Source organism: Harpia harpyja, chromosome Z, assembly GCF_026419915.1.
Source record: "Harpia harpyja isolate bHarHar1 chromosome Z, bHarHar1 primary haplotype, whole genome shotgun sequence".
NCBI classification, from domain to species: Eukaryota; Metazoa; Chordata; class Aves; order Accipitriformes; family Accipitridae; genus Harpia; species Harpia harpyja.
In genome coordinates, this window is record NC_068969.1 from 5,207,831 (window position 1) to 5,230,901 (window position 23,071).

The 23,071-nt window shown below is 58.0% G+C and overlaps 1 protein-coding gene across 3 annotated transcripts in view; it reads right to left on the bottom strand.

Annotated features, from left to right (window-relative positions):
* The window catches only part of BSN (bassoon presynaptic cytomatrix protein), a 97,270-nt gene that overhangs the window by 7,203 nt on the left and 66,996 nt on the right, over positions 1-23,071 (bottom strand). For all 3 annotated transcript variants that reach the window (XM_052776507.1, XM_052776506.1, XM_052776504.1), the window contains 2 exons: positions 8,702-9,136; positions 562-7,212 (listed from right to left, as the gene is read on the bottom strand). In XM_052776507.1, coding sequence (XP_052632467.1) covers positions 562-7,212; positions 8,702-9,136 — 7,086 coding nt within the window. The remainder of the gene's footprint in view (positions 1-561; positions 7,213-8,701; positions 9,137-23,071) is intronic.

Sequence of the window (23,071 nt, forward strand, 5' to 3'; positions counted from 1 at the left end):
TAACAGGCAGGGAGCTTTCCGTAAGTAATTACCGGGGGTGGCAGCCGGCCAAGCGCCGGGCCGGCCGCGTGTGTGCCGCCGCCTGCCGCAAAAACTGCTTTCCGTCCTCGGGCGCTTGGCAGCGGGGCTCGGGGGAGCGGCTGGGGGCTGCTGCCGCCCTGGGAATTGCCCCGGGGCTCTTTGCTGGGCACTTGAGGCAACCTCGGTCCGTGGGGGCAAAAGCGGGAGCGAGAGCCACCGAAACCCAAAACGGAGCTGCGCATGGTGGCTGCTCCATGCAGGAGAGGAGGGGGACCCGGCTGGGGCAGGGGACAGCCCTGATCCTGCCACCCAGCAGCAGCTCCTGCCCGCTGATGGGCTCGTGCAGCTGGTGGAGCTCCAGGGCCTCCCTTGGGCTGCCGGCTCCGGCGCACGCATCCGTGCCCACCAGCTGCCATCAGCTGGCGCAGGAAGCCGGCCTTTTAAAATATTAATTGCCGCAGTGCTAATGAAACCGAAATGTCCCGCCATGGCTCCCGGGGCTGTTCCCCGAGGGAAAGGTTGTTCCCCGTGCTGACGTACCTGGGTGCCAGGGAGCAGCGGGTGCTGGTAGAGGGAGAACCTGTCCTTGCCGGCCTCCTCGGCGGTGGGGCTGATGGGCTTGGGGTCGGAGAGGGAGCGCTGCATGGTCTTGATGGGCCGCGGCAGCGTCTGCTGGCGCTGGGCCGAGTCGGCGAAGTGCTTCTGTGGGGGGACGTGAGCCTTGTTCAGCCGCTCGCTGGTGGCGAAGGAGGACTCGAGGAGGCGGTGGGGGGACAGGGGGGAGACGGGCGAGTAGAGGACCTGGGGAGAGCGGGGCGGCTGGCGGGTCACCAGCTGGGAGAGGGACTCTGCTGGCAGATGGGACTGGTAGCCGATTTCCAGGGGATCTGGCTTTTTCTTCTCGAATTTGCCCAGGGTCTGCTGCCGGACAGCGTGGGGGTCCAGGGGGCCCGTGCTCACCATCTGGATGTTGGTGGAGTAGGGTGGGATGGTGGTGGGCACCGTCAGCTGGGGGACCACAACGCCGGGCTGGGGGGCTGGCTCCGGCTCTGTCTGGCAGGCCAGGCTCTCGCCCCGCTGCGTCTTCTCCGGGGCCGAGATGTACTTCACGATCTCCACCCGGGGATCGTGGGTGGTGATGTGGATGGAGGGGGAGACGCGGATGAGCTGGTCAGGCTCCGTCTGCACCGAGCAGTCGCTGATGGTCTGGATGCCCACGCTGGCCGTGCCGCGGGCCGTCCCCTCCGGCTTGCCCTCGGCGCCGGCCTCGGCGTGCCGCGAGGGCCGCGAGCGTCGGCGGCGCACGGGCTGCTCCCACTCCCCGCTGTCCTCCTCGTCCGTCTGCACGCTGCAGTCGGCACTGCGCCGCGCCCGCCGCCGCCGCGAAAGCAGGTACCGCTCCTCGCCGTCCTCCTCGTCCGTCTGCACGCTGCTGTCCGCCGTCTTCCTTGCCGCGAAGGCCTCCCGCGCCGCCTCCTTCTCGTAGGCGTCCCGCAGCCGCGGCATCGAGTTCCTCTTCTTGATGCCCCGGCCAGGCTCCCAGGGCTCCTCGGCTTGCAGCGACATGTCCGAGGCCGAGCTGCTGAGCGGCCGCTGCGGTGCGGGGTAGCGGGGGCCGGCGGGCCCCTCCGGCGGCACCTGGCTCAGCGGGGGCCATGCCTGCCCGTTGTGCGGCAGGCCCCGCGGTGCCTCGGTGGGCCCCTCGGGCGGGCGGGCGGCGGGCTCGGCGGGCGCGGGGAAGGCGCTCTTCTGCCGCTTCTGCTCCTCCAGCTGCTGCTGCAGCTGGTGCTGGAGCTGGTGGATGTGCTCGAGCTGGAGGCGCTGCTGGGCGAGCTGCTCCCGCTGCAGCGCCAGCTGCGCGTGCCGCTCCTCCTGCTGCTGCTGCAGCACCTGCTGCTTGATGCACTGCAGCTCCTGCAGCTCCCGCTGCACCAGCAGCTGCTCCTTCTCCCGGTGCCGCTGCAGCTCCGCGCGCTCCCGCTCCAGCTCCTCCTGCAGCCGCAGCTGCCGCAGCTTCTCTAGCTCCACGCGCTCCCGCTCCAGCTGCAGCACGTGCTCCTGCTGCTTGCGCTGCCGTTCCTCCTCCCGCTCCCGCTCCTCCCGCTGAGCCCCGTCCAGCGGCGGCTTGCCCGCCGCGGCCGCCTGCCCGCTGTCCTTGCCGGCCACCGGGGCCGCTGGCCCCTCGGCACGGGGAGCAGCCCCTGCCGGCTCCGCTCTCTGCAAGCCAGCCGTGGGGGTGGCGGGGGCTTTGGGAGCTGGACCGGCACCTGCCGCCGGCGGTGCCGTGCTGACGGGCTTGCCCAGGTAGACGGGCGTCTCCATCAGCGAGGCGGCCGGGGCCGGCCGGCTGGGGGCCGGGTAGCGGTAGAGGCCCTGTGCCGCCAGCGGGACACGTGGGGTGACGACCGGCAGCCTGGCCAGGCTGGCCAGCGGGACCGCCGCCACGCCGCCCGGGCCGTAGGGTCTGTACAGCCCGCGAAACATGGGCCGCAGCACCGAGGCGGGCTGGGTGGTGATGGGCAGCGTGGAGGCAATGGGCGTGTTGATGGTGGAGTAGATCATGCCGTCGGCGGCCCGCACGGTGGCGGTGGAAGGGAACATCTGCCGGACGGCGCCGAGGCGGACGCCGGGGATGTTGTACTGCGCCAGGCTGCCGAAGCCCTGCCGCCCCTCGGGGAAGGTGGGGTTGTACATCCCGCCGGGTTTGGGGGGCGCAGGACCCTGCTGCTGAGCCGCTAGCCCCCCCGCGCCCCCCGGCCCGGCACCGGGACCGTAGGGCAGCAGGTCGGGGCCGTTGGCATGCCGGCCCCCGTACTGGTCCATGGAGTTGAGGGCGGCGCACATGCGGCTGATCTCGCGTGCCGTGGTGGCACTGTAGTGGGCCAGGCTGGACTCCTGGAAGCTGGCCAGGTCCCCCCGGGGCGAGAAGCGGTAGTCGGAGTAGATGTTGGAGGCTGAGCTGTACCTCCGCATGGGGAGCGGGTGGCCCAGCAGCTCTGCCGGCTGGCGGAGGTCGGAGAAGGAGCCGTACTGTAGCCCCTGGCCCAGGTAACCCCCTTCGGCGAAGCCCACGCTGTAGGAGTGCTTCATGGTGCTGAGGTCCACGGCGGCATCGCCCGCCGGGGAGGGGAAGGGCTGATCCCCCTTCATGGGGTAGTAGTTCATCCCAATTTCAGAGAGGTTTGTGTCTGACATGGAGGAGTAGAGGCGGCCGAAGGTGCCGGTGGGGTAAAACTTCTGCTCCTCGTAGAGCACGGGCGCCGGGGCAGGCTGCTCCCGGTAGGGGAAGGTCTCCGGCAGCTCCGGCTCTCTGCTGCCGTAGAGGGGCCCGCTGGCTTTCCGGCTGGGTGCCACTACCTCCCCAGCTTTCTTCTCCGGCATCTTGGAGGTGGGGTTGAAAGCGCCAGTGCAGCTGCCGCCAAAGGGGAACTTGTAGACCACGTCACAGCAGGCCACCTGGCTCTCTGGCTTCACGCCCGTGAGGTCCAGCACGTTGGCCGCCGGCTCCTCCTTCAGCACTTTGGTCACCGGGCTGACTGCTGCCTCCTCCATCTGCACCATCATCACCTGGGACTTCTTGCTGCCCAGGGCAAGGAGAGGGCTCTGGCTTTTCAGCTCCACCGGCACTGCCCGGTACAGCTCTGAGCCTGGCTCCGGTGGGAAGGGCTGCGGGAGGCCACTGACACTCTGCGCCCCGCCAGTCTGCGTGATGAGCACGTCCTTCTTCACCATCTGGCCCGGCACGCCGTACCTTGCAAACTTAGTCTGGGGGGCAGCAGCGGGCTCGGGCTTGCCGCCGGCTGCCCCGCTGGCTCTGACAGCGGCCGTCTGGACGCCCTGCTCCACCTGCTTCACCTGCGCCAAGCACACCGGGCTCCCGGTCCCCTGCCCAAAGTCCACCCGGCTCTGGAAAGGGTCTCCATAGACCACGGGCTGCTTGGGCTGCGAGAGGAGCATGGGGGAGGCGATGGCCAGGCTGGCGGTGCTGGCTGCCGCGATGATGGCATGGGGCTGCTCCTGGGCGTTGAGGTTGATGATCAAGGGCTGGATGGCCGTGGACTGCCGGCTTGGGATGTGGTCCAAGGTCAGGCAGTACTTCCTGGCCTCGGTGGCCAAGGAGGTGAGGTCCATGCCTTGGTCTGTTATGATGATGGGGGCGGACTTCAGCGCAGTCCGTAAGTCCACGGCGTTACTGCTCGGTGCCTTGGGTCCTGGCTCGACCCGGGACGTGCCAGGGACGGAGGAGATGCGGCAGAGGGATATGTTTTCCGCAGGGAGCGCTCCCCAACTGTACAGCCCCGCGATGCCGTCGGCGGCTGAAGTCACAGCGGGTGCCTTCTGGGCGTGCTCCTTCACCGGCTGTGCCCTGACATAGGCACCCGGCGGCTGCTCTGGCTCCGGCGCCTGGCTGTAGCCGTGTGCTGGCAGCTGCCGGCTCGGCCTGGTGGGGGACGAGGTGGGGGACGTCAAGGAGCCGGAGCTGGCTGGCTTGGTTTGGCTGGCCGCGTCAGCCGCCAGCGTGATCAGCATAAAGGGGGCATCCTGGGAGGAGGGCTGCCGGGCCAGGCGCGGCGAGCCCGCCCGGTGCGGCGTCTGCGTCCCCTGTGCCACCATGGGGGAAGAGGCGGCAGGGCCGGCAGCGGGACTCTCATAGGGGAGGAGGGGGCTCTGCGTCTGCGTGGAAAACTCTGCTGTGGCCTTTGCGGTGCGGGTGGGACTCTGCGTGGGGGAGGTGGGCGAGAGCGGAGGGCTGGAGCTCTTGAAGAAGGGGTACGTCTTGGGTGGCGGGGGCTTGCCGTCGCTTGCAGCTGGGAGCTTCTCCCTGGCCGTCTGCACGCTCATCTCCACCGCCGCCTTGCTTCTGCCAGCGTCCTCTGTCTGCGAGCCGTAGCTGACGGTGCTTTTCACCGGACTGTAGCTTCTGCCGGCTACGGATGGGGCCTCCGGAGCTGGGGAGCTGTAGCTCCGCGGCGCGCTCCCGGGGCCGCCCGCACCTGCGGTCACCGTGCTGGCACTTTTGCTGTAGGCGTAAGGAATGGCGGTGGCCTTGGATACCGGGCTGGGCGCTGCCGGGGCGCTCTGGAGCTTGGCTAGGTCTTGCCCCTCTTTCGCAAAATGCTGGGTGACCCGGACGTCGGGAATGGCCTTGCCCGCGCTGCTGTCAGAGGCAGCAAAGGAGACGGGAGCGGAGAGCTGCGTGGGGCTGGTGCCAGGGGTGAGCGGACCGCCGTTCTGCTTCATCAGGTCGGCGTAGGCGCTCTCAGCATTGAGGAAGCGCTTCTCCTGGTACACCTCCTCCTGCCCCTTCGCCTTCTCTCCCTGCTCGAGGGCCAGGTCGAAGGAGGAGGACTGGTGCATCCTGGAGATGCTCTGTGAGGTCTGCAGTATCTCCTCGTACACTGCTCCTGCCTTCGGCAGGGTGCTTGGGTAGCCGGGCTGGGAGGGGCGCGCAGGGCCGCCGTCATACCGGTACTCCTCAGCATACTGGTACTCAAAGCCGTTCTGACCCTCGGTGCCGCGGTAGCTGACCTGCTGGTAGGTGCCGCTGTAGGAAACGGCCGGCTGGGCCTGCTGGACCTGCTGCTTCTGCATCATCTCCGCCTTCCTCATCATCTCCTCGTAGGCTTCCTCAGCACTCTTGAGGGGCTTGCTGGCGGGCTGGCTGGGGCCACTCTCCCCCTTCTCCGTCGGGGAGTACAGGGACATGAAGGTGGGCAGGTTGTACTCACTGCCTGACTTGTACAGCTTGGAGGTCACGGCATCAAAACTCTCAGCCTCCGAGTCGATGGAGGGCGAGTACTCAGAGCAGGAGGAGCGGTGCAGCTCCTCCATCTCCGCCGCCTGCCGCAGCTCCTCCGTGGGGGAGGCGTCCTCGATGGGAGAGAGGTTGCTGGGGGGGGTTTTGGAGCGTTCCCTCCTCCGCTGGGCCCTCAGCTCCTCCTTGTCGCGCTTGGTCTTGCGTGCCGTGCTCCGGATGCGCTGCTGCTCCACCTCCCGCATCTTCTCCTGCTCCCGCAGCAGCTCCTCTTCCTCCCGCAGCTCCTCCTCCTCGGATGAGTCCTCGATGGTGGGCAGCAAGGGGCCGTGCGAGCGGTGGCGAGCCTTCCTCTGCTGCTTCACCTCCTCCAGCCGCTGCCGGCGGCTGGGGCTGCTGTCGCTGTCCTCCTCCAGGGAGGAGATGGAGGTGGGCGAGGTGCCTGAGGTGTAGCTGGGCGTTGTGGCCGGCAGGGTGGAGGAGTACTCGCCCCGGGAGCGCTCCTCAGGGGAGCCCGTCAGGCTCTCCATCTCCAGCTCGGGCTCCCGGTCCAGGCTGGCATCCGCCTCCTGGCCCATCTCCATCTCCCGGCCGTAGCCGGTCGTGCTGTTCAGCTCGATGGTCTTGAAGCGCCGCAGCCCACCCTGGGCCGTGCTCAAGTCGTCACCCTCCCCAGCCTCCAGGTCCTTCCTCTCCTCCTTGTACAGGCTGCCAGGACCGTGCGGCAGGCGCCGCTTGGCTGACGCTGGCTCTTTGCCCTTCTCCACCTCGGCCTTCTGCCCGGCATTGGGGACGCCGTACTTGGGGCGCCTGTAGCCTTCCTCGTCTTCCTCTTCCTCCTCCTCCAGGTTGTCCTCCTCCGCGCTCATCTCCAGGATCTGCCTCCGCATGAACTCCTCGTCGCTCGCCTCCGCCTCTCGGCCCTTGGGCCGGGGGGGCACCGGTGAGAAGCCCCCCTCGCTGCTATCCTCCACATAGTCGTGCCGCAGCTTGCTGCCAAACTCATCCGAGGACTCCGCGCTCTCCCGCCGCTCCCGGTGGTTCTCCCACTCCAGCGAGTCCTCATCCTCCTCCAGGATGTCCTCCAGCTCCTCGTCCGAGTCGAAGGCTTCGGGGGTGATGGAGAGGTACCGTGGCCGCTGCCGCTGCCGCTGCTCCTCCCGTGGCTCCGGGCAGGCTTTGCCGTGCTCGGCGGGCTCCGGCGGGGCGCCCCGGCCTTCCAGGAGGGGCCGCATGCTGCTCTCCAGCTTGGTGAGCTCTGAGGGGCTGGGGGGGCTCTGCCCAGCCAGCCCAGTGCCGCTCAGCTTCTCCTCCTCTTGCTGCACCAGGCCGGTGATCTCGCTCTGCGAGCTGGAGATGCCGTCGGAGGAGTAGCCGGTGTCGCTCAGGCTCTGGGGGCTGCGGGACAGGTCCGGGGGGTAAGGCTTGCTCCCATCCTGCGGGCGAGCGAGAGCACAGCGTCAGACCTGGGCGGCTCCACAGCTGCTTCCCCCCAAATCCTTCCCCGGGGAGCACGCAGAAGATTTGGGCAGCGTTGAGAGCCAGCCCAGCAGGAAGACTGGGGGCTGCCCTGTGTGTCCCCCCTCAATGGCTCATCAGCAATTTGTCTGCGCACTAATGAAAGCAGGTGACGGAGTGTGCTGCAAGGGGACGGCACAGCAAATGTCCCTGGGGGCAAAGGCATCACGGGACTCATAAATATGTTTAAAAAACTGGGCCCCGTCAGTGTTATCTCCCCGATAACTAACATGAGAAGGCTGTCTAATGGCAATATTGATTTTTCTACTACCCACCACTTAGAGAGCCAGTGGTGGCTGAGCCCCAGCCATAAGCCTCGGGGTACCAATGGCCACACGCCCGTCCCTGGGGAAGGGATGCAAGGGCAGAGCTGCCTGCCGCTCTCCCCAGGCAGGCAGCTGCCTGCACGGGGAGAAGCCCAAGCACTGGTAATGGGGGTGTGGGTCTGGGGAGGAGGCAGCCCTAGTGCCCCTGGTGCGGTGGCACTGACGGGACAGGAGCTTTGCCGGCAGCAGCCATGGGGGACGGCTGCCTTTTAATGAACTTTAATTTCCCTGACTGACAGCCCTGCAAAGCAGCCTTTAGAAGCAGGGCGGCCCCCGGGATCCTCGTTAGATGCCAGCAGAAATAAACAGGCCTTTTTAACCGACATTACCATTAGGCAGCATGGGGGCAAGCCTCCGAGCCGCAGGGAAAGCGCCATCACTCCTGGCCCCAGTGCTACTGGCAGGGCCCATCACCCCCATGGAGGCACCATTGACCTTACTTGATTTTGGAAGCCAGCAGACAGGGATGCAAGGTGCCTCTTCCCCGGGGCAGCCATCCCCTCCCAGCTGGTGGGAGACCTCCCGCCACGTCCCCTCCCCGTGGGGAGCTGTGCTGGCTGCTGCTGGGATGGTTGGTCACGGGGGAAAACCATCCCAAAGCAGCCAAATGTTTCCCCAGATTGTATTGAATTTTAAAAAAGGTGGGATGAGGAACTTGAAAAATGCCCGCTGCTGCAACATGAAATGTGAAACAAGTTTTCCATTTAACAACAAAGTCAACTGCCCTTATATTGTTTTAAAACAAATCCAAAGGCCAAAGCCAACCTGAACTATTGTGTTATGCCCAAATTGATGTAATCATAACAAAGAGAAGGCAAATACCAGCGTGCTGCTACAGAGCCTGCAAAGTTCCTAAGCGGTTTGGAAGTGCCGAGACAGCAGTGTTTTGAGCTTATTGTTTCCCAAAAGGCCATTTCCCGAGGCAAATGGCCTTGAGGACACCGTTTCTGCCCTGACTTGGAATAAACCCCCCTGTTTCTGAGCACGGCCGCCGGCGAAGGCATGGCTCAGTGCCACGCCAGCCCTGGGCTTGATGCAGTCCCCAGGCATGCTTGGAGCTGGACGCACCCTGAGAGCTCACCTCCTGCTCCTTCGCCCGCGGTGCCTCGGAGGGTGCCCGGCTCTCCTTGCTCTCCACCTCTGGTTTGGGGGTCACACTCTTCCCCTTCGGCACGGCGCTCTCAGGAGCTCTGGAAGGCTCTGGGGCAGCTTTGGGCAGCAGCTTTTCCTCTGTCGGCACCGGGGGCTTCTTCTCTGCTGGGGCAGGGCTCGGGGTCCTGCTCTGCTCGGCAGCCTGGAGGCTCTTCGCGGGTGAGGGCTGCCGCTCAGGGGGTGCCGCCGGCTCGGCGGGCACTGGTGCAGGCGGTCTCTGCTGCTGGCCAGTGGCTGGCGGCTGGTGCCGTGGGGAGCCGGTGGGCGGTTGCTTTGGGGCAGGCAGCGGCATCGGGGCAGGGTCGCCGAGGCTGCCTTCAAGCAGCCGCTGAGTTTGGCAGTTCAAGCACAGCCATTCGTTCTTCTGCAAAAGAGAGAAAAGTTCTGTTCAAACTCTGGGAGCTTCGTCCCAGCAGGGACATCACCGTGAAGTTCAGCTGATGGCACACATGGTGACAGTGCAAAGGACTCAGCCCACCCGAACCAAATAACCGGCTTCGGAGAGGCCAGGCAGTGAGCAGGCAAGCACTGAAACACCAGCGCAGGCTGCGGAGGGGATCACGTGGCGTTGAGCCGTACCATACAAACCATCTAGAAGAAGAGACCAACCATCAAGCTTAAACCTACCCCTACCCTTATCCAGACCTTGGGGGTTCAGCCAGAAGGACCATGGCTACAACACAGGGATTTCAAACTCTTCCCCACGACACCTCAGCATCACTGGCTCTTTTCATCTCCAGTCTTGCTGGTATTTCAGTTTTAAATGAAATTAAACAGTGAAGGCAGATTGCTCTTGTAGCATAACACTTCTCAGGCTCCATACAGTTTCTTTCTCACACTGATTTGTTTTGCTCGATACAATAAAGGTTTAATAGCATAATCATAATACTTAAGGATCTTTTTTTCTAGGTTATCAGAAAATACTGGGTACACAAGTACGCAAAAATTTCCCAAAGATATTACCCAAAGTACATGCTGTGCGGGAAAAGAACAAGACAATCTCATCTAGTGAAATTCTCAGCAAGAGCTGTCATTTTATGGCCTGGAAAAAGCAGCTTGCAAACGGGGCTGTGAGTGGCAGAGAGCCCGCGGGGCTACGGCAGGGGCTCTGCATTAAGAGACCAGAAGCACTTTCCCCCCCTGGGTCGTCCAAGGGCTATTTTTACTCAGCCAGGAATGTCCAGGAATAGGGGCCTGACATTTCCTTCCCTTTTGATGTTTCGTTATCTTAAATCTTTTCGGTTTTGCTACTAACAGCCTGATATGCTCCAGGTCCTTTTGCCAGACTCCTCTTTTGCTGATCCATTGCTCCCAAAGCTCAGGGTGGCCAACCTCGGGGGGCGGCTGGCCCCAGAGGATCTGTCATGCTGTTAGAGAAGTAGTCTTGTCTTCAGCTGGACCAGCCTGGCACCGGGGCTGCAAGCCAGCTGCATCTCCTGGATCCACAGAGACCATGGTCTCCATGTAGAAGATGAGGTTCATCAAAATGGCCTCAAGGAAATGACCTGAGGTTGTGCCAGGGGAGGTTTAGATTGGATATCAAGAAAAATTTCTTCACCCAAGGGTTGTCAAGCATTGGAACAGGCTGCCCAGGGAAGTGGTTGAGTCACCATCCCTAGAGGTATTTAAAAGACATATAGATGGGGTGCTTAGGGACACGGGTTAGCGGTGGACTTGGCAGTGTTAGGTTAACGGTTGGACTCGATGATCTTAAGGGTCTTTTCCAACCTAAATGATGCTGTGATTCTGTTCTACGACTCTGCAAGCCATACCTGCGGGATGGCAGCAGCATAATGGGCTTGGCACCTGCAACCCACACCCAGGAGTCCCCCCGTTTTGATGAGGTGCTGGAGATGCTTTGCAGCTGGTGGTGGCCGGGAGTAGTGGGCTTCCCAACACACATTTCTTTGCTCACACAGCAATCTGGACCAGGAGCAGCCATCCAGCCCACGCTCTCCGGAGAGCAGAGGGGCAGGAGGGCTTCTTCTGTGGGGAAAGGGCAGGCGTGCAATGTCCTCCCTCCCATCCCCACCACCCTGCAGCAGCCCCTGCTCTTCACACAAACATCTTAAGAATATATTAGGGCTTCAGAGGGCCATAAAAAAAATCCCTTTCAGCACGGTAATATTTAATTACTGCTTAATCAAAAAGAAAGTCTAATTAAGGGGCAAGTGCAGTCTATTGTATCTTAATGATTGCATTTGTCTTCTGTTATTTCAGAACTCGCTCTCGTCCCTGTGCCTCTGAATCAGATCTCCTCACCCTGCTCCGCTGTGTAATTATTTCAGACTGCAGAAGGAAATGTGATTGCGTGACACAAATTGAATCCCTGCCTCATGGAAATACGCGGCCTTTCATTTTTCTTTCAGGAATCCCATTTTTCTTCACCAAAGCTCCCTCCTTGATGCTAGCAGCCAGGGGGAGGCATGATGCAGAGCTCAGCTCCTGCCTGTCCCTCTCTGCCACACCATTGTGCCAGTTCCCAGCTTGGTCCTGCAGGAACCAGAGAAGATCAGCCCACCTTGAACTACCCAGGCTACCCCATCCAGGCCCTTAACACACTCCCTGGATGGGGCATTGCTCATGCTCCTGATGTCCCACCCTGCCAGACCGTGGTGGCTGGGAAGCTCTAGACGAGGAGATGGGCACAGTTGCTTTTGCCCTTCCAGGGCAAAATTCAAGCCAAGGATGACCATGGAAGGCCAACGCTGGCCACCAAGTGCCAACTGCAGACACTGAGTGCCAACCAGATCCCATCCAAGGAGGTGGCTCTTGTGCCCGTGGAGAGCCAGGAGTCACACGTGCTCTGGCCAGTGCCCTGCTGGGACAACCACCATGGCAGGACACCCTCCAAAACGTGTAGCCTCCCAGACGGATACACTCCTTTTGTCCAGGTTTGCCCGGATACAGATGTACGTGCTTCCCAAGAGGAGAGGTTCAGGGTGGACATTAGGAAAAGCCTCTTTGCTGAGGGAGTGGTGCAGCCCGGGACAGTCACCGTGGGCTCTCCACCCTTGGAGGGGGTTCAAGACCTTGCTAGACAAAGTCCCTTGTGTTCGTGACTGCCATGCTCTGCATGGGAGGCTGGACTGGAGACCCCACAGTCCCCCACCAGCACCTCCCCGAGTCCATGCAGGTAAGGGACAGCACCACGGTGCATGGCAGGCATCAGCGAAGAGGACCTGCTGGTGTCATCTCATCAGGATGAGGCTTAGGGGTCCTCCAAGACCAGGCGAGCACAGCACTGATCTGTGCCATGGGGATCTGATGGCTCCGCGGATTGGTCTGAGCATCCTCCCTCAGGTTCCTCCCAGCTGTGGTTCCGCAGCCATTCCTCCTGGCAGCTGCCCCAGTTTGAGCAGCTCGCCCCGCCATCCTGCTCTCGCAGATGTGACAGCTTGACTCTTCATGGGACCGCACCGGAAAGTGGATAAGGGAACAATCTCTGGTAAAAATAGCCCTGCCAAAAAGATTGTGGAACTCCACTCTCAAATGCCCCTTGTCTTTCACAGCAGGCAGAAAGGTACGGGTACAGAGGGAAGGCAGAAACCGGGGAAGGTCACAGGTGGAGCTGGCCCTTAGCCTTTGCCAGCCGTGAGAGGTGCCGGCCAAGCCCTGGGAGACGCCCAGGATGAGAGACTGGCATACGCTGAGTTTGCATTTTCTCTTCCTGGCTTTTCTTTTGGCACCTCTGGGGTCTCCCATGCTGGGGAGACCCTGCTGACAGTCCAGCACCCCGTGCTTTAGTCTGAACCCTTGTGGAAAATCACTATGTGGTTATAGCCTCGGATGGCAGAAAACCAGCAAAGGGATAACTGAATTTTCCTGAGCTGTAGGAAAGGCGCCGGTGCCGTCAGCAGCCAGTGCTGCGCGGAGCCGTGTGTACACCGTGCCGCAGCAGCCAGCGCAGCATTTGCCATCACATCCTGGCACTTGCTGCAGTGAGTACCTCCAGCAGCATGAGCTGCAAGCTGCCTGGCTCCTACACGCACGTGTGGGGGGCAAGAAATCCTACCCATAGCAGCTGCAGGGAGACAGGAGGCAAGCAAAGCCACCCACGCCCAGTGGGAACATCTCCGGCAAACCTCTCCGAGCTCTTGGTCCCCATCTTTAAGAGACCTCTGCAGCCCCACCAACATGTGGCACTGACACCCATCATGCTGCTGGATGCTAAAAAACCAGGGGCTCAGTGAAGATGCTGCGCCTGAGGCATCTCACAGCCCCGTCCCAGTGCCCCACGCTCTGCCGGTGACAAATGACCCGTCCCTCTCCTGCGGTCCCGCGGCCTTGTCAGTTCAGCGTTTGGTTGGTTATCCTGCAGCACCTCTGCTCCCTCTCAGAGGGACTGGCTCTGGAGCAGCTCCCCTGTACGTAGAACTTGGCTACGGGCATTTCCCAGCTAACGCAGCCAACGGGATTAAGCTGCCCCTGGAAAAATGCAAACATTTGACGACCGGCTGATTTGCTAACAGCTTGTAAATCCCCATCAAGATTAACCAGATCCCATGAAGATAATAATAATTAGGCTGTATTTAGTGCTTTACATGTCCAAGCTGTTGGATGCCCAGGAAGTCAGGGTGCCCCTCGCTGGGGCGGTAAGCGGGTAAGGAGCTTACGGCAAAGGCACAGCAGTGCCTGTCTGAGTCTCCATGCTTAAAGATGCTGGAAACCATGGCCCTGATCAGGACAAGGATGGGGGCTTGCTTGACACCGAGGTTTGCTGCCCGAGGGTGCACTGCGGCGATGGGCATGGGGGGTTTTAACCACGCAGAGCGCAGGCGATGGGGAGCCGGGGCCGGTGAAGATCGCGACGTGCAGGGAAGACCGGCAGCGCACAGGCGATGCCGCCGGGATGCAGAGCGGGCTCCAGGTGGAGAAAAGCATCAATAATTAAAAAGAGGGATGAAACCAAAGCGCGCCTGAGATACCATCTTAAATGAAGAGGTGCTGGCACGGCAGGGCGCACTGGAAACCGGCCAGCCGGGCAGGCAGGGGGGCGAAGGTGCTGGGGGGCTGCCCGGCCCAGCCAGGTTATCAGCTTACACCCCGGGAGAGTCACCGCCCTGACCCCTCGGCCTCCCAGCTTTCGTTGCCCCCAAACCACTGGGATTTGCAGAGGAGTTATGGAAAAAGTAGGTTTCTAGAGCGAGAAAGGGAGCTCCTGCGGTCATTAGGGGCAGGACAGAGCCCCGGGTGCAAGGCAGCCCCAGCCAGCGACTGAGAGCGGGTGGCTTTGTTCAAAGCATCGCATCCGAGCGGTGACAACGATCCCGGTTATTATCTGCACACCACGCGAGCAGCATTGGGAAATGCAGGACGCAGCCGCAATTCCCGCAGGTTCCGCTGAAGGGGCGGCGATTGCCGTGCCGGTGGCTGCCCGCGCTCCCTCCCGGGGGGCGAGGGAGGATTTGCGGCAGCCCTGCTCGCACGGGAGCCCCCCGGGGCTGCTGCTGCAATACTCCAGGGCGATACGCGGGGAGGGGACGCGGGGTTGGCGTGCATCGGGGGTCTGCGTGCATGGGAGGTGCGCCCGGCTCCCTGCCCTGAGCTCTGGCATCCGCTGGCAGGTGGCCACAGCCGCGCTCGCCAACCTCTGCCAGGTTTTACCCTGCAATTGTTTTAATTTACTAATGGGCAACAAAACCGTAATTAACTAAAATAGCAGTCTTCCCATGTAATTTTGGTCAACGTTACCGCTTGGCAAGTTAATTAAATGCTGAATCCCCCAGCGCCACTGGGGTTTTTTTTAACAACGGAGCCAGCGAGCTTCAGCATCACGGTTGCACACAAATCCCCTGTTCAGCAACTCAGAGGTCTGAGAACCTCGGTGGGAGCTGGCAGTCCCAGAGGCTTCCCAGCTTCCCCAGTTAGCTCCTGGCTGCCAGTCCCACCGTCCCCATCACCCCCAAGTCCCTCGCTGCAACCTCTCCGGCTTCTGGGAGATGCACGGCCGTGGTCTTCATCCCAGCGCAAACCGCTCCCCACAATATCATCCCTAGGACTCTGCCTGGTTATTTATGTTCTAGGGTATTATTTTACACAATCAAAACAATATCTATTAAAATACCAGGACAAAAATCTGTACAAAATAAGATAAGCAGCATGAGGTATAAGTATCTCACAAGCCAGATCTCATCTCCCAGCATTAAATGCGGTGAATCTCACAAGAATATTTCATTTATTTGCTGACAAGTACTGTGCAGGGCTCATCACTGTGACAGATGGGTGCCTGGAAAATATGGAAAACACTTCTGGTATCTGAATCAAGATCCAAATTAACAACAAGAACCTCACAAAATCACTTCTCAAGCACTCCTCTCAGCCCTGCTTGCAGAAAACCTCCCGTTTAGGAGGGCTCCTGACATCCAGACACCTTCTACGCACCCTTCCACAGCAGAAATGGGGGCATCTCACTGTATGATCCCATCTCCCATCCTTCTGCTAAGAACACCACAGCTCTGTCTGTACTGTAGATGGGTTTTAGCAGTTTTAAAGGAAAGGGACTGAGTCATGCTTGATCATTGGATGCCAGGGCTGTTTCAGACCCATCGTGGGCAGTGCCTGGGGTCTGGCTGGCAGGTTTTCCATCCTCTAAGAGCTCCTGCGCCCTTCCCTCCCCTCGGCGAAGATGCTCTCTCTGCCAACAGCCTCCCCGGGTGAACCCCGGTGCTCATTCACTTCAGATGCCACTGCTCGAGCACTGGCTAATGCTTGTTCCCCTGAGGTTTCAGCCCATTCTCAGAGCTGAGCTCTCCTGAGCCCCTCCAAATCACCTCCCCACGGCTGGAGGCACCGCACACCTCTGCCAAACCCCTTCGACCGAGCCGCTGCGGTTTTAGGAGGTGAGGGGGAGTGTGCCGACCCGTGCCAACCGACGCTTCTCCAAGATGCTCGCCTATGGAGGGGAGGACGGACATCACGGTCCCGACCACAGCACATTCACAAAGGGTGTTTTTAACTTCGTGTGCCGTCAGCAAATAACCACGGGCCTGGTTTTACCTCCGCCCCAGCCCTTATCTCTCCTAGGAGGCTGAGGCAGCGATGGGATTTGAAACGAGGGCGAGGAAACGCGCAGTGACGGCGGAAGCACCAGAGATCGGGAGGCGAGATGGAGCAAACGCAGGAGACGTGTGTCGGAGCTGCGCCTGCGGTGGGAAGAGGCCAGAGAGGATTCGGGTGGCCCCAGCACCAGGAGGGGACCGAGACCAAGGAGGACCGGAGGCAGCAGGCAGGCAGGGGCAGCCCCGGAGAGCCGGGGGGACAGGCAGGGCTGGCTGTGCACACACACGTGTTCACACGCCGCCGCGGGACAGCTGCCTCCAGGACAGGGCAGAAAGCGCAGGGTGTGCTATTGCCCTGATCATGCCTGCCTTCCCTGTAAAAACACCCTCAAAATCCCATTCAAGCTAGACGCGGAGCTGCCTGCACTTGTGCTTGCTAGCTGCATTTATGCCAGCATATGCGTGCTGCTTCTGAAGTTTATGCATGCATATATATATATATAAAAAAATCTGTAAATAAAAAAGGAGCGCTAAATGCAACTCTCAAATGCCGTTCAGCAGAGCAGGTCGTGTTTCTGGAGCCCAGCTGGCCACACGCTGATGTCTACCCGGCTGGGGGAGCGAGGGGGGCTGGCAGGCTCCCCGGGGAGTTGCTGCGCATCCTTCCCGCTGCCTTGCGGGAGGCTGTTGTAGGCAGAGCAGCAAAGAGCCAGCATTCCCCCAGCGTAAAGTCGTGGGCTCCCAGGACCGTCCGCAGGGAAAGGCAGCAAGGGGACCGCACACATCTCCCACAGCCAAGTTTCCTTGGCCGCCAACTGCTCCGCACTAATTGACTTCATTACCATTAACTGGGCAAGTATTAGTGCAACCAGGGTTCACAGATTAGCCCAGCTGAAAACCACCACAGTTATTTCAATCCCTTGCTAAATATAGCATTTGACTAAGCAACCCAGTGATGTGTTTTCCAGCATCAGCCTATTCTTATCTGTTCCTGTGGCCTCTCTCAGGCTGATGGAGCCGACAGTCCCTCCCCAGCTCTATTTTAGATATGTGCGATGTATCAGTGGCCTTCACACTGCAATAATGTGATTAAAAGCAGTGCAAGGTAATGAGCTCACTGAGATGAGCTCTGCATCACAGGGCTCGTTTTCTGCCTCCCATCTGGTCCGCTCCATCCTTCTTCCTTCTCTGTCTGGGACCTCTCCCAGTTGGAAAAAAGACACAGAAGGAGAAGATGGGAGAAGTTGTACATGATGGCTGAGCACTGGGGCTGCCATCAGCCACGCTGGGAGGGAAGGGAAGGACATGGGCAGAGGCAGCTCCCCCCCCCAGCTCCATGGCAGCCGCAGGGGAGACGCCGTGTCTCGCACCAATGCTCCCTCCCTTTGCACCCAGCTGCCAGCCAAAGCTACCTGGAGGGGACCTGGAGCAGGAGCAGTGGTGTCTGCTGTACCACCCATCCCCTCTACCAGTGCCACGGAGACGGGAAGGCAAAGCGGAGATGGGGAGCTGGACAAGAGCCAGGTGCCAAAGTGGCCATCGCAGTCCTGTTCCTGCAGCACCCAGGAGCACCCTCCTTCCTTGGCTCTCCCTTCTCCTTCCCCCTGCACATGTCTCGTGCTGGGGATTTTTTTCCTCCCCTGCTCCTGGCCACAACAGGGATGCACCAACCCTCCACGGCAGAGCGTGAGGGTCAGAGAAATAGCCCCCAAGGCATTCACAGCCTCCCACCCTGCAGCTCGATACACTGCATAGCCAGCGGAGGATTATTCCAGCTGAAAGTCTTTGACTGATGAGTAATAGCAACTCTCCCCTCCACTCGCCTTCGAGGAATAGCTGTGCACTTGCCAAGTCCAGCTTATTCCACTGCAGCAGCCGACGGCCGGGCCAGTGAACGCGGCCAAGGAGGGGAGAAAGTGGCGCGAGCCTCTGTGGCTACAGGAGAGCTGCAAATGTGGTTTCCACCAGCATGTCCAGGCTGAACTCACCTGTGGCTTCTTGCCCAGCTGCAAAGCCCAGCAGCCGTGTCCCTAGGTCAGGGCATCGCCATCCTGGGCAGCCCCTCCTGCAGCAGAAGTAGAGATCTGCAGAAAACTGATGGGCTTTTTGGGGCGCTGACCTGTGGACATATGCATATGCTGCTCTGCTGTCTCCTGAGCTGCCCCAGGGCTCCCAGGAAGGGTCCTTCCCAAATTTGGCTTGAGAGAGGCTAGAGAAAAAGGCCATCAACTCCTCCATGTTATTAGGAATTGCGGTGTTAGAGTCAAGCTTAGACTACTTTTTGATATTGTTATTTCACTGGCCGGCCCCAATAATTTTATTCCACAGAGCTGGGAGAGAAGCTCACCTTGACTGACTTGAATGCCAAGAGGCCAGTTGGACAACCTGTTTGGATCATCCAGCTAGGACCCCAGAATAAAGCGCCCTGGCTCTGGCATCCAGCCGAAGCACCCAAGGCCAGCAGCTCCCAGCAGAGCCCAGCTTCGGAGCATCTCAGCACCTGCATCCTTGTGCGGCCGTAGCCATGAGCCAGGCTCCTCGGCTAGTCTCTGCCCCCTGCCCACCTTCCACCACCTCCAAAATTAGGGCAGCTGCTGCAGCAGGAAGCACCTTCTGTATTTTCAGAGCTTAAAAAAAATCTTTTTGAATGGCAAGAATGTTTCTAAGTCAGAGGATTGAAACTATTTTGCAATCAAGGAAGCATATTTCCAAACGAGCCCGATTGCGAGAGCCTGGGTGCTGTGTGGGCTGTGTGAAGGGACTGCTAAAAAAGGGTACACAGCTGTCCAAAATTTGGAAACCGGTGCTTTTGCAGAATATATATAGACATCCCTCCCCACTCAACATATTTCCTTCCAGTTCATTAGATAAAAAAAAAACATTTTAAAAAATCAGTAGGATATTGAGGAGAGCACTTTGATGCTTTTGGCTTGTCTAAAAGCCATGGGACCAATTCCCAGGGCTGCGGTGAGCATCCATTGCCCTCGGAATGGTCTGTTGAGCATCAGAGCATCGGTGTCACTGCCACGCTTCTGCAATATCATAGAAGTCCAGCAATAACATAGACATCCAACAATAAACCAGCTGCCATCAGGAACGGGAAGCAGAGATGCCAGCTCCCAGCATGGCAATGGTGGCGGAGATGAACACAAGCAGGCTTGCTTTGAGATGGTGAGGAGGTGAGACACGGAGGCCAACCACCCCTGGGTGGACTTGGGACATCCTCTGCATTACTATTTGAAGAAGAGAAGACTACTTTTGGGGCCAGACATGACGACCAGAAATGCCCATCCTCACTCCAACCCAACACGTTCACCCACCACCTTCTGCACCAGGTCACCCCTCAGCACTTGTTCAGATAAAATACAGCCTTGATTTCACATGGCTGCCACCGCTGGGCAGCAGCTTTGATACTCATTTATCTCTGTTGTTATTTCCAATCTGAATGTGCTCTCTTTTTTTCCTGGCCATTGACTACCACTATGCATCTTGTGCTACCTTGACCACGACCCGATGTCCCCGATGGGAATAAAGCTGCCTCTGGCCTGGGACAGACTCAAGATGGAGTATCTTTTCAAAGAAGTGGGAGAAACAACACGTCCAGGCTGGGCACCTGAAAGTGCCATCACGGGAGGAAACACATGAGTGCAGCGCTGCATATTTAAGAAAAAGGAAAATCACGGAGAGTAAGAAAAATAGGAGGAAAAAGAGAGCAAGTCTCAGACGCTGAAAGGGCTTTTCGTTTTCCTTTTCTCCGAACCTTACTATTTCTCTCTGTTTTATCTTGGCAAAAGAGCTAAATTAACTACCAGCTCAGTTCCGAGAGACTGGATCCAAATGGATGAAGAATTAAGAAGATTTTCTGTTCACAATAAAATCCAGCCAACAGTATTAAAGCAGCAGAGGGTTTGGTCTGGTTTTCAAAGATTAGCTATGGCTGTCCCAAGGAAGACAAGCTCCAATTTTCCCATTTTGCTCCAACGTGACGTTTATAAAGCTGTCTGGATCATTTACAGTCGTTACAGACGAGACTGTGATGACCATCATTTAACCACATAGAGAGAGGGACGTGGCTCGTGTCCTCCACCGTGTCCCGGCTCCCCGATCCCTCTCACCCACACACAGACCAGTTGCTCCCAGTGCACCCTCCCTGAGGACCCCGCCAGGTTCCTGCTCCAGCGCTGCCAGGGATCCACCCGCTGAGAAACCACATCTTCTCAGCAAGCCCCACCACTAACATCACGACTCAGCTCTGCAACCAGCACTAAAACCCACCAGCACGGAGGCAGGAGTTTATTTTTCCCTTACCGATAAAGAAGTAATATATTGTTCATTTTTGTTTGAATCGATCCGGCCATGCATTGTAATTTACTCTGTGATGTAGTACTGCTTAACAAGATTTATCAGCCTGCCAGCCAGCCTTATCTTTAACAGTCCCCATTATCGGGATGTATTTCTCAGCCAAGGTTAGCAGCAGCAGGAGGATCTCTGAACGCCGGCTGCATGATAATAATCCTGCAATAACGCCCAGGAGATGTACATCGGGTCCAGTGGAGCCCATACCCTGGTCACCACGGATCCTAATTTCCTTTGGTGCACTGGCATGGTGTAGATGCAAGGTGTTTCTCATGGCCACAGTGCTATTTCACACATACGTTTGATGAAATAACCATGTCTCTTCGGGAACCATTTGAACCTGTTTGCGGAAGATTTCAAGTTTGCAGCAAAATAATGCTTGCAAAGAGAAACCTGGCCAAACTGTGCAGGAAACAAATATAATATTCTATTCGTTTTTCCAACAGAACAGAAAAAATCCAAGAAAAGCTAAGTTTATCAGAGAAGTCTTATTTAATCAAAACCTTGGTTTTTCATAGGCACTAGTGTTGACTAAAATATCCAGCCATCCAACTAGTAATTTTCTGCATCTGATAAAAGCAGATTCAAGCTGTCTGATTGCTCTCTTTTAAATTGCAAAGAGCCCCAAGTGTCTATCAGGCAGCAGCCACTCACTTCCAAACCAGAAGAAAATCTGCCTCTTCAGGAGCTTCAGCTTCCTTCCCATTATCAGCTGATTAGTCCCCAGTCCCTTCATCCCCAAGCCAGTCTAGCAGCAGCAAATGGGGTTTGAACCTATTTCGTGATCACGATGGATCATTTTCAAAGCAAGCTGGGGAGCCATCAGTTGTATGGCTTGGAAGCGGAGAACATCACAAACTGACATCCTGCAGTACCTGCCCAGTCATAGAATGCTTTCAAAACTTTAAACATAATTATAATATTTTCCCAGGAGGCAACCCTACATCGGCAGACACCAAAAAGCCCACGGGGAGGTGGCTGAGGGTACTCAGGGCTGAGACCTACCAAATCCACCTTCCCATGGTCCTCGCATGTTGGGTAGATGCACCACCGGAGGAGACACCTGCTAACAGTTGTCCTCAGCTCTCCCAGGCCCTGCCAGAGAGCAGAAGGTCACCTCTGGGCTTTCCTGGCTGTTTAGCACTTGGAAAATAGGGCACCAAAGGCCAAGGGCTTCAACTTTGGGTGGAGAGCAGCCAGTGCTGCCCAGACACAGGCAGACATCTCAGGATAACCCCTGACCCCCCTGATTTCAGCCCTTTGCCTTCCTCTCTTTCTCCGTCCTGCTCTGTTTCTATTTTTATGACTCCCTCCAGGATTTTTGCCCTGAAATACGTGTATTCTTAGAGAATTGGAAGCTTTGGTTTCTGTGGGCAATGCTGTTTGACCCCATTAAATGACTGCTGCTCCAAAAAAGGCCATATACCCTGTTCCAGGCTTCAAGATCGTGAGTCCTGATTTCAGCAGCAGAAATATTTTAATTAAATGAACTACCTTTATGGAATAAATCAAGTGATAAGCTTGAAAAATTAACTCTCATAATCTTTCATGCTTCTGTGCAGGTCAATAAACTATTACAGTAAAAGGCTGAGAAACGTTCTAGAAACACGGGTTGTTACAACAGAGATGAATGAGCCATTTTACTCCCCAAATTATACTCATCAGCATCTTTCCACACATGCCTTGCACACCCTCTTCCATCCCCTCACCCACTGCCCACAGCAAAGCTGGAGCAGCATGGCCAGCGTCTCCCACCCACTTGGGTCCACCTCCCAGCCCTCCTCATCGGGAGAGCATCTCCCTCCCTTTCCTCACCAGCTGTCCTCTTCCCGTGCAATTCCTGACTCCACCAAAATGCCTAAAACGTGGACTGTAAGGGCACACTTGGCAAACCCACAAGTTGCCTACAGAGGGGGCACATGTCTTGGTGGGTCAAAATAATTCTCATCATCTTCAAGACTTATTTTAAAACTAAGCTTATTTTCAGATAACCCCTTATTTTAACTTAACTTTAACTTATTTTAAAAATAGCTGATAGCTCCCCAGCTGCCATGTGGTGATTTGATGGTGACCCCAACCTGGATGGATGTTCCCACCAGCAGTGCCAGGTCTCTTCACAGCCAGGAGGTAGGAAGTGGCTACAGGTGCCGGGATGGAAGAGCTGAGATTTTCAATCTCAAGAGTAAATGCAGCAAGAATGAAGCTAAGAAGCCAAAACAAAATGAAATGGTGAAGTCCACATAAAATGGTTGCTTTAAAAAAAAATTTTAAAATCATGTGAATCTTCGCTCGGTGTAAAATGCATCTGTGAAGGCATTTCCTTCCTCAGCTGCCCTTTTTGCAAAGACAGACAGATGCATGTGGGACCTCTTGGCTCCCTGAAACCACAGGAGGAACCACCTCATATAAACCCTTTAAGTAATTTAAGAAGCTCCACTTTAAGGGTAGTTCAAGGCCACTGTAGAAACCTGCTCCTCTGAAGGCTGGCAACACTCATCTGACTTCCAGCCTGAAGAAAAACCCAGATTTGTTAAAAATATTGCTGCCTGGCTCTAGTTTGCTCTTCTTTTCCTGACATCCTATTTGCTCTCGGCAAACAGATGACTGTTGGTCATACTTAACAGCTCCAAGGAAATCAGGAAATTATGTAAAGTTGGGAATTTCACAGCTCCTTTGCAGACAGCGAGCCCTTTCCATGCAGTGCGGGTGTTCATTCCTGGCAGCTAGCGGGATCTGCCGCCGCAGCCCCCTCGTCCGAGCCTGCAGAAGCTGGGGAGCGCCGGGATGGCACTCGGCCCCACTCAGCCCAGGCAGTCCAGCTCCAGAGCCTGGATGCAGCCTTGGCTAGGACAGAGCCAAAGCCTGCAGAACCACAGGCAAACCCACAGCGCAGGTCCTATCCTTACACCCACACTGACGTTTTCAGGGGTTATTCCCAACCC